The following is a 13,614-nucleotide window of genomic DNA, read 5'->3' as shown; positions in this document are numbered from 1 at the left end:
GTACAGAAACTTCCAGAACAGAAAGCTAAACGTTTGAGTCTCTGATTTCTGTACTCTGGCACAAGAACATCCTGTCATACAGAAGCTTTTTCAGCAAACTTAAAATGATCGTGCATGTACCTTCTTGACACATAACGATGCAGATGGGTCACACATTTGTAACAAAGGATAAGTACAGCAGCTTTCTAGTTTGAAAAATAATAAAATTACACCTGTATGGATGATGTCCTGCTTCGCTGTAACACAATTTACACATCGGAGCTCCAATGTAGCAGTTTAGACTTTCACGGTTTTCCCTGCTATTCCTGGCTGTTGTTTTAATACCAGCAGAATGTTTTTGTCTTCTGCTCTAGGCTGTGGCTACTCCATAAATGACAGGTCGCTGTCATGAGGTTACCACAAGCCAACAGATGGTGCTGCTGTGGTTCTTGTATTCAGTTTAGGGTCTGGAGTCCCACAGGGCTCCATTCTTGGTCCTCTACAGTTTCATTTCTACATGTTTCTCCTTCATCAGCAAACACACAATCATTTATCAGAGCTGTGTAGATGATGCCAGCAGCAGCTGCCTCAGGATTACAGCGTCACTTCAGATGCTGGAATTATATCAATCTGTAATAGACTCCACATTAGCTGTAGTGCATATACCTGCTTACAGAACTTATTTTTATACTCATGTCTGCCTCAAACTGTAGCTGACCTGACCCTTACAGCTAGATACACTTTCTGCTTTGTCAAACAGTTTTGTTGATCCTCGTCTACTTTTAACAGTCAGTTTAATCCTGATTTGTGCTCTACACACAAACTTCACCTTTAATGATAAAAAGCTAGTTTTACAGCATGTGCATGTCGTACCTGTTTGTCTGGTTCCTGTCACCCGCAGCGTCCGTCCACCTTCATCTGTCTGTCTGTGTCCCTGCTGCTGCTCTCATATTAATCCCGTTGGCCTGATCCCACCAATCAGAGAGCAGATATCATGTCTGTCTGATTCAAAAAACCAAAAGTCTGAGTACAGATGTTAAACATGGCGTCCTGCCCATCAACCTCATATATCTAGCTCTAATCTCACACACACACACTCACACACACACTTAAGTCTTTTTAAATAGAGAGAGGACAGTGGTAGAGTGAGATAGACAACCTGTCCTGGTTCAGGGAAGGCCCTGAATGCACCACGCAGCAGTGGATTAACCTATTTGTGTTCCTGCGTCCTCTAAACGTTCATAAAGCCGAGGCTTCCTTCACAGCAGCAGCTCGAGTGATGTGTGTCTGATACAACAGTACACACACGGTGGAGGAAACATCTGTAAACATCTGTTGTGCTTTTATCTTCATCTGTGTGTAATCCATCACATCATCTGTCCGAGCGGCAGCAGCCTCCACCTGCTGTCCACAGATTTCATTTTAAACCCTGAGATGCAAACATCTGGCAGAGACGGCACACACACAGAAGTTATAATAGCCCTGTGTTCACTGACACCTGAGGGAAACCCCCATGACCACAGGGTGGGGTTTTACGGCTGCCTTAATATGTCCCCTCCTCTCCTCCACATCGAGAGGAGCTGGTTGAGGTCGTATGAGGAGGCCAGCCGCAGGACATGATGGAAATTATCTCTTTATTATTTTTATATACAGATTGTTATATCTCAGACGAGTGAAGGGAAATTGTTTCACCTGCTCACACTGATTTTTCTTGCTCGTTGTGATTCCTGTGACGGTAACACTGATACTTTTTGTTTCGTGAGGTCAAGTTTTGCACGTTTAACAGTGTCTTTTTTCCACATTACGATCCTGGCAAAGGACCGTACCATTTTCAGGGGCAGGGATGTTAACCTGAGTCACAGTAACTGCACACGTTATTTAAAGTGTTGTAAACTCAGACATTTTAGGGTAAATAAATGTTTCTGTGGCTTTAATACTGAACTGCATGTGTCCATATTACTCAGTCACACCTGAATCCTGTGTTTAATCAGCACAGTTTAAGTCCTGTATTTATATTTTGTTTACACAGGTGATCCCACTGACACTCGGTGTCTCAGTTACAACACAGACCTGTTTGACCTCGATCTGCTGACACAGAGGTCATCCAAAGGACTGCGGCTGTGCTGCATGGGTGTGGATAAATCATGGATCCTGACCAGCCTCTGCAGTTTGTAGCTGCTCTGACACACACACAGGAAATCTTTACCAGCTCACAACACCTGCTTGATTTTAGATTTAACATCCAGATTGTATCAGATTGTATTCCTGCCTCGCACAGGAATCCACCGAGTTTGAGAATAAGTAAAGTGTTTTAAATCTTAGTTTATTTTTACAAAGTGAGGACAAGGAGAGGAAATCTTTATAAGTTGAGGACATTTTTAGATTCTTGGACACTTTCCTGTAAAGAAACAAAAGCACAGATTTCTCTGTGAGCACAAAGATCAGTGTTTAAGAACCGTACAGATGTTGGAGAAACACGGACCATTGTATCTGAATACACCAGGGACTTTTGTTTATGAGGACATTTTTAAGTCCCCACTTAAAGGCAGAAATCCCTGTGAAGTGGGGACTTGAAAGATTTCTTCTTGAGGACAGGGTTTAGTCACTGTAGTGAGGACATTTCTACATGTAAGGACATTATGATGGATACAAAAGTGCTACATAAACATGTTTCCTAGTCCACACATCTGTCTGCAACTGTCTGTCTGTCTGTACTCGTGACTGTTTGCAAGATGGTCCTCACATGTATGCAAAGACCAACGTGTGTGTTTCCAGCTGTTTGTTGGCAGTATGTTTTTCAGTGGGATTAGAGATTACACTGTGGACACACACACACTCCAATCATGATGATGTCATCACTTCATCTGCGGCTCCGCCTAATTTTTGCCTCTGCTTGTATTACCCACAATGCACTTGAAAAATGATCAAAAGCATCTGATAGAAGCTGTGTGTTCGTCTGATGAGTGAGGCGGTTCAGCAGGTTGTTTCTGATTGATTGACTGATCAGGTCTTCTTTGTCCACAGTCGTGTGTTCAGCAGGTCAGGCGAAGTGTTCAGGTGTTGATGGAGACTCCGGTATCGGAGCTGCTTCCTACAGCTGAAGGACAGCATGTGGAGGGGGCGGGGTCAGCTCAGACTGAATCCAGCTGGTAATCAGTCAGCAGACCTCAGGCCAGTTACATCACTCACATGTTAACTGTGTGTGTTCAATCAGAGCTGGTTTCTGAGGGTCGATCACACGAGCGCTTCCACCATCATTCACACTGATTTCTTCAGCTGTTACAGGATCAAACTCTGGGTTTATCAGCAGGATGTTCACAGACTCACATCCCTCACACAGGCTATGAGTCACGTGACATGACAGACATAACGCTACACGCAATAACGAGGGTCAGAGGGCAAGTCTGCGCTATGCATTCTGGGTAATTCCCTCAGGCAGTGTACTTCTGCAGAGTTCACAAAGGCTCAATTTATCTGCTGTGCTGCACTTCGTGAGCTCACAGCCAGCAGCAGCGCCCCCCAGTGGTACCACCCAGTCAGCACAGTTTAAACCATCAGCACTGTGCACACAGGGATCACTGCAGAGACATCATCATAAACTCCGGGTGTGAGCATCAGCAGAGAGTAACGACAGTTTCCAGGAAGTTCCACAGAGCTGCTTTTATTAAAGGTCAAAGGTCAGAGTGGCTTCATATACGTTTGATTCAAAAGACAAAACTTCCTGCCAAGGACATGAAAGAACAAAATAAATACATTAAACTCTCACTGTGAACGTGTGTGTGTGTGTGTGTGTGACGCTCAGGCGGCTCGTGGGCTGTAGTACGGCAGCGCTCTGATGAAGGCGTCCAGTCGGCTGCTGAACAGCTCGCTCTCCAAGGTCTGCGTGGATGTACAAACCGGGTTCTTCACGATTAGCTCCACGTACAGCTGACAAACACACACACACACACACACACACACACACACACACACACACAGTGTAAGTCTCTTTCACAATAAAGCCTGCAACACTTCCTGTTTAGCACAGACAGAAAACAGCAGCTCACAGATGATTATTATTAATATTATAGCCCGTCCCTTTGGATTCAGAACAAAACCAAACTGACAAGATTAAAAAAAACACACGTCAACATTTGAAGAGTAAAGTTTGTAACACACAAAGATCTGAACTAAAGAATTAAACGTTAATATGTGACGAATGAAATCTGTCAGCTCAACCCTTCAGGTGAATGAATTCTGGGTAAAAAAAACATTTTAGTTCAGCCTCGGTGTGATAATCTCTGGTCTCTCATGGACCGAATCCTGATGGCCGTTATAGAACGAGCAGATTTCTGTTTATATTATAACCATGATTCAACGTGTTGTTCTCTCTCATTTTCCAACTTCAACTCTTAAAAGATTCTTTGAGAAAGCAGATTAAATTTCACATAATTCAACGAAAAGCTGCAGTTCAGCCTGCTGGTTCTATAGATGAACCCACTCATAGGTGTGTGTGTCTCACATTGCTGTAGATGTGCTGCAGTGTGTCCCTGGCGTTGGTCACTGACAGGTCGGTGTTCAAGACGAACTTCAGGCCGCTCGGTGTCTCGTAGTAATGAAGACGATACTTACTGGTCTGAAAGGACAGGAACCCCTCCTTCCTGAGCACAGATAAGGACCACAGACAGGAGGACAGGTGGACAGACAGACTATCAGGAGGACATATTGACAGGTGATGTGAAGGATACATGTCCAGAGGAGACATCTTGCTGACGAAGGAGCGGATGGAGAAGAGCATCCCGTACATCAGCTTGAACTCCTGCAGACACACATAAACACACCTTTCCTTCACACACACTCTCCGTGTCTGATTTATTGATTGCTGATTGGTTTTGAGGCTCACCTCCTCCTTGGAGATGCCCGCCTGCTTCTTGCGGTTCCACTCGTTGTAATACAAACAGTTTCCATTGCGGTCAAATATGTACAAGTTATGAACCGTCATCTGCAACACAGCCGATCACAAATCAATTAACAGACATCCACCGATGATCACTCAGTGGCTCGGGGTATGCCGAATCAAAGACGAACTCCTCCACAACATAAAAAGTGTTAACATTACTTTCTGTCCCGTGGGTATTCTTTTTACTGCAAAGTTTTAAATACCAGGGATAAAATTGCACATTTTTTATTGTAGTCTGGTCCTCCGCGATGCTCAGACGTAACACAACAGCCACTAAATGATCGGTTAACCTCATTGAAACACACCAGCTTTCTCTAATATGTTTAATTACTCCATTTAACGGAGAAAAACACGTTAAATGTTTTAATAGTCGTTATAATCAGGTTTAGTCGACGTTTTTCTAATCCAGCTCAGTGTTTACCTTATCTTCCTGTTTCTCGCAGGACCCCAACTGCAGAGCTGTTCACTTAAGTGCCCGAATAAAACTGTTTCGAGGAAATTTATACAGCTAAGTTAGACTCTCTGAATTGAAAGAAGGTTGAGTTATTAAATCTAACTTGTAATTTAATCATATGCGAGTTGGTTTGTAACATGGATATTCCGCTAATAGCGTAAATAAAATAATGTTAGGCTTTATGCGCGGACAGCCTCTACTGAGTCCAGTTATTCATAGAGAAGATGGCGGCAGCACCGGTAATGATGCCGTACTTCGGCCAGCAAATTTCGTCCAAAAGTGACCTGGTCCCGGACTGGACCCGCCAGGAAGTCAGCACCGGGGTAAGTACGTGTAGCTGTGGTGTTGGGTCGGACCGAACCAGGCCCGGTTCGGTCCCGGTGGAGCGTCTTTAAACGGCAGGTAGCGGCTGAATGAGACAGCAGTTCTGCAGCAGCTAACAGCGGCTAACGGTAGCTGTGTTTGTGAGGAGATTCGGAGCACAGCGGGACCGGACCGGGCTAAACTGGGGGGTAGAGTCCGCGGAGACACACGTGTATCGGGTGGTTGATGAAAGATATTTAAATAACTACAGGGACGCGTGGAGAGCTGGCTAACGCTATGGTTGCATTATGGGACAGACTTTAACATTTCTTTGTTTTTCTCACTTGAGCGTTTTCAATGTGGCTTAAATGGCTTGTCCGATAATGAGCTCACCCGACAAAGGAGTCATTTAACAGTCTGAGGAGGAGGAACACGGAGGGTGATGAAGCTGAGAGTTTAAACAGGAGAGATGCTGTCCGATAATGAGTGCAGGGTGTTTATCAGCCCGTTTACCTGTTTGTTTGTTGTCGTGTGTCAGACCACCATCATGGCCGTGGAGTATGACGGAGGAGTGGTGATCGGGGCCGACTCTCGCACCACTACAGGGTGAGAAAACAAACACTGAACACGTGATGATGAGTGCAGGAAACACTCCTTTAACACTTACACCCCCGGAGAGCAGTCATTTCGGGGTAGTACCTTAGACCCCCGCGGAGTCATCATTTTGCGTTTCTACCTTTAAAAGCCGGAGAGCAGTCAAATGCTGGAAGTGGAAGCTAAATTGGCTAGTCATTCATATGTATATTGGGTCGTTACCTAGGAATTCTGGAGGGAGGGGATTGGGGGAGAAATCAACACACATGAGTCTAGGTCCTTTGTTGCTGACATTTATTGATAAAAACAGTAGTTTCATTTCATGTTATTTCCTTTTTCATTTCAAGCAAGGAAGTGGATGTAGTTAGTAAGTAAGATATTTCAGACATTATTCTGACACAGAGGAGGAGATACTGGAATTATAATTAGTATCTATGCATGCATTTGTGATTTTGTTTGACCTTCCCATTGCTCACAATTTGAATTTGTTCACACTGCAGATGAGTGTCTCAGTCCCCAAACAAGCTCTCTTTTTCGGTGGAGAAGCAGTCTCCTCATCCGCAGTGAGTGTGGAGAAATCAACACACATGAGTCTAGGTCCTTTGTTGCTGACATTTATTGATAAAAACAGTAGTTTCATTTCATGTTATTTCCTTTTTCATTTCAAGCAAGGAAGTGGATGTAGTTAGTAAGTAAGATATTTCAGACATTATTCTGACACAGAGGAGGAGATACTGGAATTATAATTAGTATCTATGCATGCATTTGTGATTTTGTTTGACCTTCCCATTGCTTACAGTACAAAAAAACCAACCATTTGTACACATATGTACTAATAATAATAAAAAGTGAGTGCAACACTGCAACCCGTCACCCCGTCGTTCAGTGGTCGTTGATCAGTGGTCCATTGTGGCACCATTCAGAGCACTGGTACAATAGTACCAGCAAGATATGGGAAGACATTGCAAATGTACTTGGATTTTAGGTTGCAAGCCACCCAAAACTTGATCCCAAACTTGTCAGGTTTACTTGCAAACACTTGGAGTGTTTCAGTATGCCATCTTAGGGAGAACTCAACACACATGTAGGTCCTTTGTTGCTGACATTTATTGATGAAAATAGAAAAAAAACCAACCGTTTGTACACATGTTTACAAATAATAACAAAAATTGAGTGAGTACATTACAACATTTTCAGCAATCACTCACAATCCTGGCACTGCCACGGTATCTGTCGCCTGCATTTACCACATGTGTACCTGTAGCAGTGAACACATCGCACAGTGGCCTGATTTTTTTTGCATCTGTGTTTGACCTGACACGTGGCCCTTTTTCCAGGGCTCGGTGTGGAGGGTTGTGTCCGAAGCAACTGTTCTTTTCTTTCCTTCTTCGCAGCTACATGAGAGTGAGCCAATTCGGTTGCAAGGGCTACCAGGAAGTCCACCCGTCTTTCCTTCGTCCCGGTGCATTCTTGATACAGCACATGTGCATTCAGTGCTGCCATGTCAATCATGTTATAAAACACGGCAACTGGCCAGCGCCGTGTTCCTTTGCGGACAGTGTACTCCCGAACCATCTGGTCCATCACATCCACGCCACACTTTGTCTTGTTGTAAAGGGTGACAGTGTTTGGCTTCCTTTTGGTAGTGTTTTCGGTCTGAACCACGCTGTGCATGCTGCTAAGAATATATACTGTCTTCTTCCGTTTGGCCGCATACGCCGTCAGCGTGGCAGCAGAGGTTGAAAACACCTAAGAAATAAGATAAATTGTTAATTCCATAGCCCTTTTACACACAATGAAACACATAAACATAGAACCACAAAAGACCTGCAACATACCTGAGTGGTGAATTCATTGCGATCTGTCTGTCTAGTGGATTGAGGAATTTCCCTGCGAATCTTGTTGACTGTGCCGAGGATGGTGGTTTTCCGTCTAAGAAGTTTTTGCGCAAGTGAAAGCGATGTGAAAAAATTGTCAGTGGTAACATTTCTGCCCTTGTCCAGGAATGGTTCCATCAGCCTCATAACTACATTTTCGGAAAGTCTCTCCCCAGTGGGACGATTGGGGTCCTTGCCAAGATATGGGAAGACATTGCAAATGTACTTGGATTTTAGGTCGCAAGCCACCCAAAACTTGATCCCAAACTTGTCCGGTTTACTGGCAATATACTGCAGGAAACTGCACCGAGTTTTTGATGGGAAAAGCTGTTCATTGATGGTGATATGTAGACCAGGGTTGTAGCACGTGATGCAGTTGGTGACAAATGATCCCCACACACTGGAAATTGCTGCGAACTTATCAGTCTTTGCTCGATCACAGCGGGTGGACTTGTCATCAAAGCGTAGGTGTTGCATGATGTCTTGGAAGCGGTTTCGTGCCATAGTTCCAATTATCTGTGGGTTTCCCAGGTTTGCTGACCAGCAGTCATTTACAGATGGAACCCTGTAAACCCCCCGCAAGATGACAATAGCAATAAATGCCATTAGTTCAGGGAGGTCCATGAACCAACAAACATGCTCCGTTTGCTGTGCATGTTGAATAGTCCATTCTTGAATGCTACGAAGCATGTCAAGAGTGATGAAACACAGGAAGCTCTGAAGGCGACTCAAGATACTTCTCCTGGCCTTAGCCGTTGGCTCTCCATCTGCAGCGTACGGTTCTATAGGGGTGAAAGGGAGACGGGTCCCCACATGTTCTTCACGCCACACTGTGCCATCTTTCGCTGTCTCAGTCCCCAAACAAGCTCTCTTTTTCGGTGGAGAAGCAGTCTCCTCATCTGCAGTGTGAACAAATTCAAATTGTGAGCAATGGGAAGGTCAAACAAAATCACAAATGCATGCATAGATACTAATTATAATTCCAGTATCTCCTCCTCTGTGTCAGAATAATGTCTGAAATATCTTACTTACTAACTACATCCACTTCCTTGCTTGAAATGAAAAAGGAAATAACATGAAATGAAACTAACCGGAAGACTGATCAGACAGCTCTGAGTCCGAATCCGGCTGAACTTCTAGGTCTTCTCCATCCGAGTCACAAGGGTCGACTTCCGCCAGGATCATTTCCAACGCCTGCTGGGTGGTGAGTCTTCTCTGCATTTTCTTTCCTTGGAGAGGAGGTCCGTACACCACAGGATTCTTCAGGGCAATGAAGGGTTAGGCTAAGTGCAGTGAGATTGTATCATATATATACCCTTGATCACAATTGATCAGTGGGGTCAGGTCACACTGATCAGCGGGGTCACACCCCCGTCGTTCAGTGGTCGTTGATCAGTGGTGCCACAATGGACCACAGAACGACGGGGTGACGGGTTTCCTGCAGTATATTGCAAGTAAACCTGACAAGTTTGGGATCAAGTTTTGGGTGGCTTGCAACCTAAAATCCAAGTACATTTGCAATGTCTTCCCATATCTTGCTGGTACTATTGTACCAGTGCTCTGAATGGTGCCACAATGGACCACTGATCAACGACGGGGGTGTGACCACATAACAATGCAACCCGTCACCCCGTCGTTCAGTGGTCGTTGATCAGTGGTGCCACAATGGACCACAGAACGACGGGGTGACGGGTTTCCTGCAGTATATTGCAAGTAAACCTGACAAGTTTGGGATCAAGTTTTGGGTGGCTTGCAACCTAAAATCCAAGTACATTTGCAATGTCTTCCCATATCTTGCTGGTACTATTGTACCAGTGCTCTGAATGGTGCCACAATGGACCACTGATCAACGACCACTGAACGACGGGGTGATGGGTTGCAGTGTTGCACTCACTTTTTATTATTATTAGTACATATGTGTACAAATGGTTGGTTTTTTGTACTGTAAGCAATGGGAAGGTCAAACAAAATCACAAATGCATGCATAGATACTAATTATAATTCCAGTATCTCCTCCTCTGTGTCAGAATAATGTCTGAAATATCTTACTTACTAACTACATCCACTTCCTTGCTTGAAATGAAAAAGGAAATAACATGAAATGAAACTACTGTTTTTATCAATAAATGTCAGCAACAAAGGACCTAGACTCATGTGTGTTGATTTCTCCACACTCACTGCGGATGAGGAGACTGCTTCTCCACCGAAAAAGAGAGCTTGTTTGGGGACTGAGACACTCATCTGCAGTGTGAACAAATTCAAATTGTGAGCAATGGGAAGGTCAAACAAAATCACAAATGCATGCATAGATACTAATTATAATTCCAGTATCTCCTCCTCTGTGTCAGAATAATGTCTGAAATATCTTACTTACTAACTACATCCACTTCCTTGCTTGAAATGAAAAAGGAAATAACATGAAATGAAACTACTGTTTTTATCAATAAATGTCAGCAACAAAGGACCTAGACTCATGTGTGTTGATTTCTCCCCCAATCCCCTCCCTCCAGAATTCCTAGGTAACGACCCAATATACATATGAATGACTAGCCAATTTAGCTTCCACTTCCAGCATTTGACTGCTCTCCGGCTTTTAAAGGTAGAAACGCAAAATGATGACTCCGCGGGGGTCTCAGGTAGAAGCCTTCTTGACTTGACTGCTCTCCGGCTTTTAAAGGTAGAACGGTAGAAGCTGGGAATTCCAGTGTTAACCTCACCTGTCTGTGTGTGTTTGTTTCAGAGCGTACATCGCCAACAGAGTCACAGACAAACTGACTCGCATCCACGACAAGATCTACTGCTGCAGGTCAGTCCTGCTCACTGGGCTCCATCACAGGAACCCTAATCAGAGCACAGAAAACCTTTCAGAATAAAACATCTATGTTTTTAATCTCAGGAAGCTCAGTCTTTCAAAATAAACTAGGTTAGAATCAGCAGTCCTCACAGAAACCCACAGTCTGCAGTCAGGACATTTTAGGGACTCTGTAGCCTTGCAGGAACACAAAGTAACCGCTTTAGCAACCCTGAAAACCACAGAGACATGAAGGGATCTAAAGCCTGGGACCAAGTTTAGGATCTCTGGGCTTCTTATTAAATTTCTGTGCCACTATCATCTTAAATAATATTAACAAGAACTTTTCTGAAGAAATTTAAAGGGGCCTGCCAGTTGGTGCGTATCAGTCGAGCCCGAATTGCCGTTTCTGTTGACCAGTCAGGTCCAGCAGGCCTCAGGTTGGAGCATCAAACGGCTTACAAAAACAGATAGTTTGTCTGTCTTTGCTCAATGTGATGGAAATTTCCAAAATATTGTAGGTTTCCCTGCAGGCCCTTAGTGAAGGTCTTTCTATCTGTTGCATTGTCTTGTGTGGGTGAAAAGGTAAGTGTTTATTTTTATATATATATATATATATATATATATTACGTTACTCCATCTAGTGTGGTACCAGCAGGGTAAAGGCTAATTATTGCTAATGGTAGCATGTGGGTTATCACTAGCATGTTAACAGGTTAACTAACATTAAGCTAATAGTAAGTGAACTGTAGCTTTTACATCAAAGTTAGCTGAAATGCTAATATTAACTGACATTAGCACGTGGGCCAGCAAGTTGTATAAAATGAACAGGAGTGCACGTTCAGCAGAACCTAAATGGCCTTTAATTGGGCTCCGACTGATACGCACCAACTTTCTGTAGAAATGTTCTTTCTAAAATGTTTTTAAAATGATAGCGGCACAAACATTTGACACCACTTTGTCGGATTTGAAGAAGGGGGTCTGCTGAACCTTTGAGATGCCTGATGTTTCTGTAGCACCTTGAGAACTTGTCTGAGAAACTCTTGCCCTCCTGATGAGCGGCTCCTCAGCAGACGTCATGTTTGTGTTCTGGCTGCAGGTCTGGATCAGCTGCTGATACTCAGGCCATCGCTGAGGTCGTCGCCTACCAGCTGGGCTTCCACAGGTAACACACACAGCTTTGCACAGCCTTCCTGTCAGCTCAGGTGAGGCCAATACTCACCTGTGTCTTTGGCCCCGCCCACAGCATCGAGTTGGACGAGCCCCCATTGGTGGAGACGGCAGCCAATCTGTTCAGAGCGAGCTGCTACCGTTACAGGGAGGAGCTGACAGCTGGGATCCTGGTGGCAGGCTGGGACAAGAGGAAGGGCGGGCAGGTGAGACCGCACACCGCCTGGACACATGTGCTGGTGTAGTCCTTTGTGTGGCCGGCAGATGGTGCTGTTTCCACCCTGCAGACTGTAAAGCATCGTCTGTGTGTTACCTGTCTCAGGTGTACAGCGTCCCGATTGGTGGGATGTTGGTGAGGCAGCCGGTGTCGGTGGGCGGCAGCGGCAGCACCTACATCTACGGCTTCATGGACGCCAACTACAAACCCGGGATGAACAAAGAGCAGTGCATGGAGATCACCGCCGCAGGTAACGCACCGCCGCTGCTGCAAGGCATGCTGGGAGCTGCACTCCACAACCGTCTCGCTGACTCACTGTCTCTCCTCAGCTCTGTCTCTGGCCATGGAGCGGGACGGCTCCAGCGGGGGCGTGGTCAGGCTGGCCAGCATCTCGGAGGAGGGGGTGGAGCGACGCGTCATCCTGGGAAACCAGCTGCCCAAGTTCTCCACACACTGAGCGTGCTCCGTTCCACTCACGTGTCTGTTATGTTAATAAAGTTTTCATTTTGTCTCCTCACTGTCGTTGTCTCATTGATGCTAAAATAACCACAGATCAATCACACCAATACCATGGGTCACTTTGTGGGTGCAGTTCCCCGAGTGTCCAGCAGAGGGAGACACAGACTCAGCAGTGAGCTGAGTGCTTACAGTCAGGGCGATTCTGGGTTTAAGTTTGAGGTCAAAGGTCAGATCCTCAGGGGGTGTGGCACAGCCCGAGTCTCCTCTCTGAGCGCTGCTTTGAAGGTTTTATCTCATGTGTCCGCGCAGACCGGCGTCTGTCCGTCTGTCTACAGAAATAAAGGAGTTTAAAAAGTCGCCTTTCATGGAGGCGCTTAGAAACGCTTCAAGCTGTGCAACAGGAAGTGCAGCTACCCACTGTCTTAAAGTGCTCGACAGCTGAGTTGGCCTTTTCTGACTTAAACGTTTTCCGTGATGAAGCGACAGGCCACTGTCAGTGTTGTTACTTTGAAGTGTCGTCTGTGGCTGATCTGCTGCGAGAGGAGACCAAAGGCTGGAGGGACGTTTCCACTGCCAGGTCACATGGGACGACCGACACTCACTGTTACTGAGTGAGAGAGGGGAGGCGTGAAGTCCACTTTTTCACCTGGACTCTTTATTAAGGAATAAGAAAGTGGATGTTCTCCGTCACAGCGACCCTCCTTCACCCATGAATCTGAGCTCTTCCTGTGTTTCCCCTGCTTGCAGCTCCACCTTCATCCTCCACCCCCCCATCCCTCTGCACGTGCTCAGACCATCTCAGGCTCTGACGGACTCGTGCTGCTCACGCCG

General features: G+C 45.3%; 2 protein-coding genes across 3 annotated transcripts; one reads left to right on the top strand and one right to left on the bottom strand.

Annotated features, from left to right (window-relative positions):
- Positions 1 to 3,624: 3,624 nt before the first annotated feature.
- Positions 3,625 to 6,255, bottom strand: trappc1 (trafficking protein particle complex subunit 1). Of its 2 annotated transcripts, none has more exons than XM_085452244.1 (5): positions 6,189 to 6,255; positions 4,862 to 4,960; positions 4,707 to 4,777; positions 4,481 to 4,619; positions 3,625 to 3,906 (listed from the first exon to the last, which is right to left on the bottom strand). In XM_085452244.1, the coding sequence occupies exons 2-5, from the start codon at positions 4,958 to 4,960 to the stop codon at positions 3,778 to 3,780; spliced, it is 438 nt and encodes a 145-aa protein (XP_085308370.1). In that variant the 5' UTR covers positions 6,189 to 6,255; the 3' UTR covers positions 3,625 to 3,777. The 2 variants fall into 2 exon arrangements, with proteins under 2 accessions (XP_085308370.1, XP_085308369.1); XM_085452243.1 differs by lacking the exon at positions 6,189 to 6,255 and adding an exon at positions 5,340 to 5,418.
- psmb6 (proteasome 20S subunit beta 6) lies at positions 5,530 to 12,841 on the top strand. Its single transcript, XM_085452219.1, has 7 exons — positions 5,530 to 5,695; positions 6,214 to 6,281; positions 10,887 to 10,952; positions 12,037 to 12,102; positions 12,184 to 12,313; positions 12,430 to 12,574; positions 12,654 to 12,841. Exons 1-7 carry the CDS (start codon positions 5,597 to 5,599, stop codon positions 12,779 to 12,781), a joined length of 702 nt encoding a protein of 233 aa, XP_085308345.1. The 5' UTR covers positions 5,530 to 5,596; the 3' UTR covers positions 12,782 to 12,841.
- Positions 12,842 to 13,614: the final 773 nt, after the last annotated feature.

This window comes from Copadichromis virginalis, linkage group LG3, assembly GCF_057382275.1.
Source record: "Copadichromis virginalis isolate Kocher_CV1m ecotype Utaka linkage group LG3, C_Virginalis_male_GT1.1, whole genome shotgun sequence".
NCBI classification, from domain to species: domain Eukaryota; kingdom Metazoa; phylum Chordata; class Actinopteri; order Cichliformes; family Cichlidae; genus Copadichromis; species Copadichromis virginalis.
The sequence above is the reverse complement of the archived record's forward strand: the minus strand, read 5'-3'. Positions and strand labels throughout refer to the sequence as shown.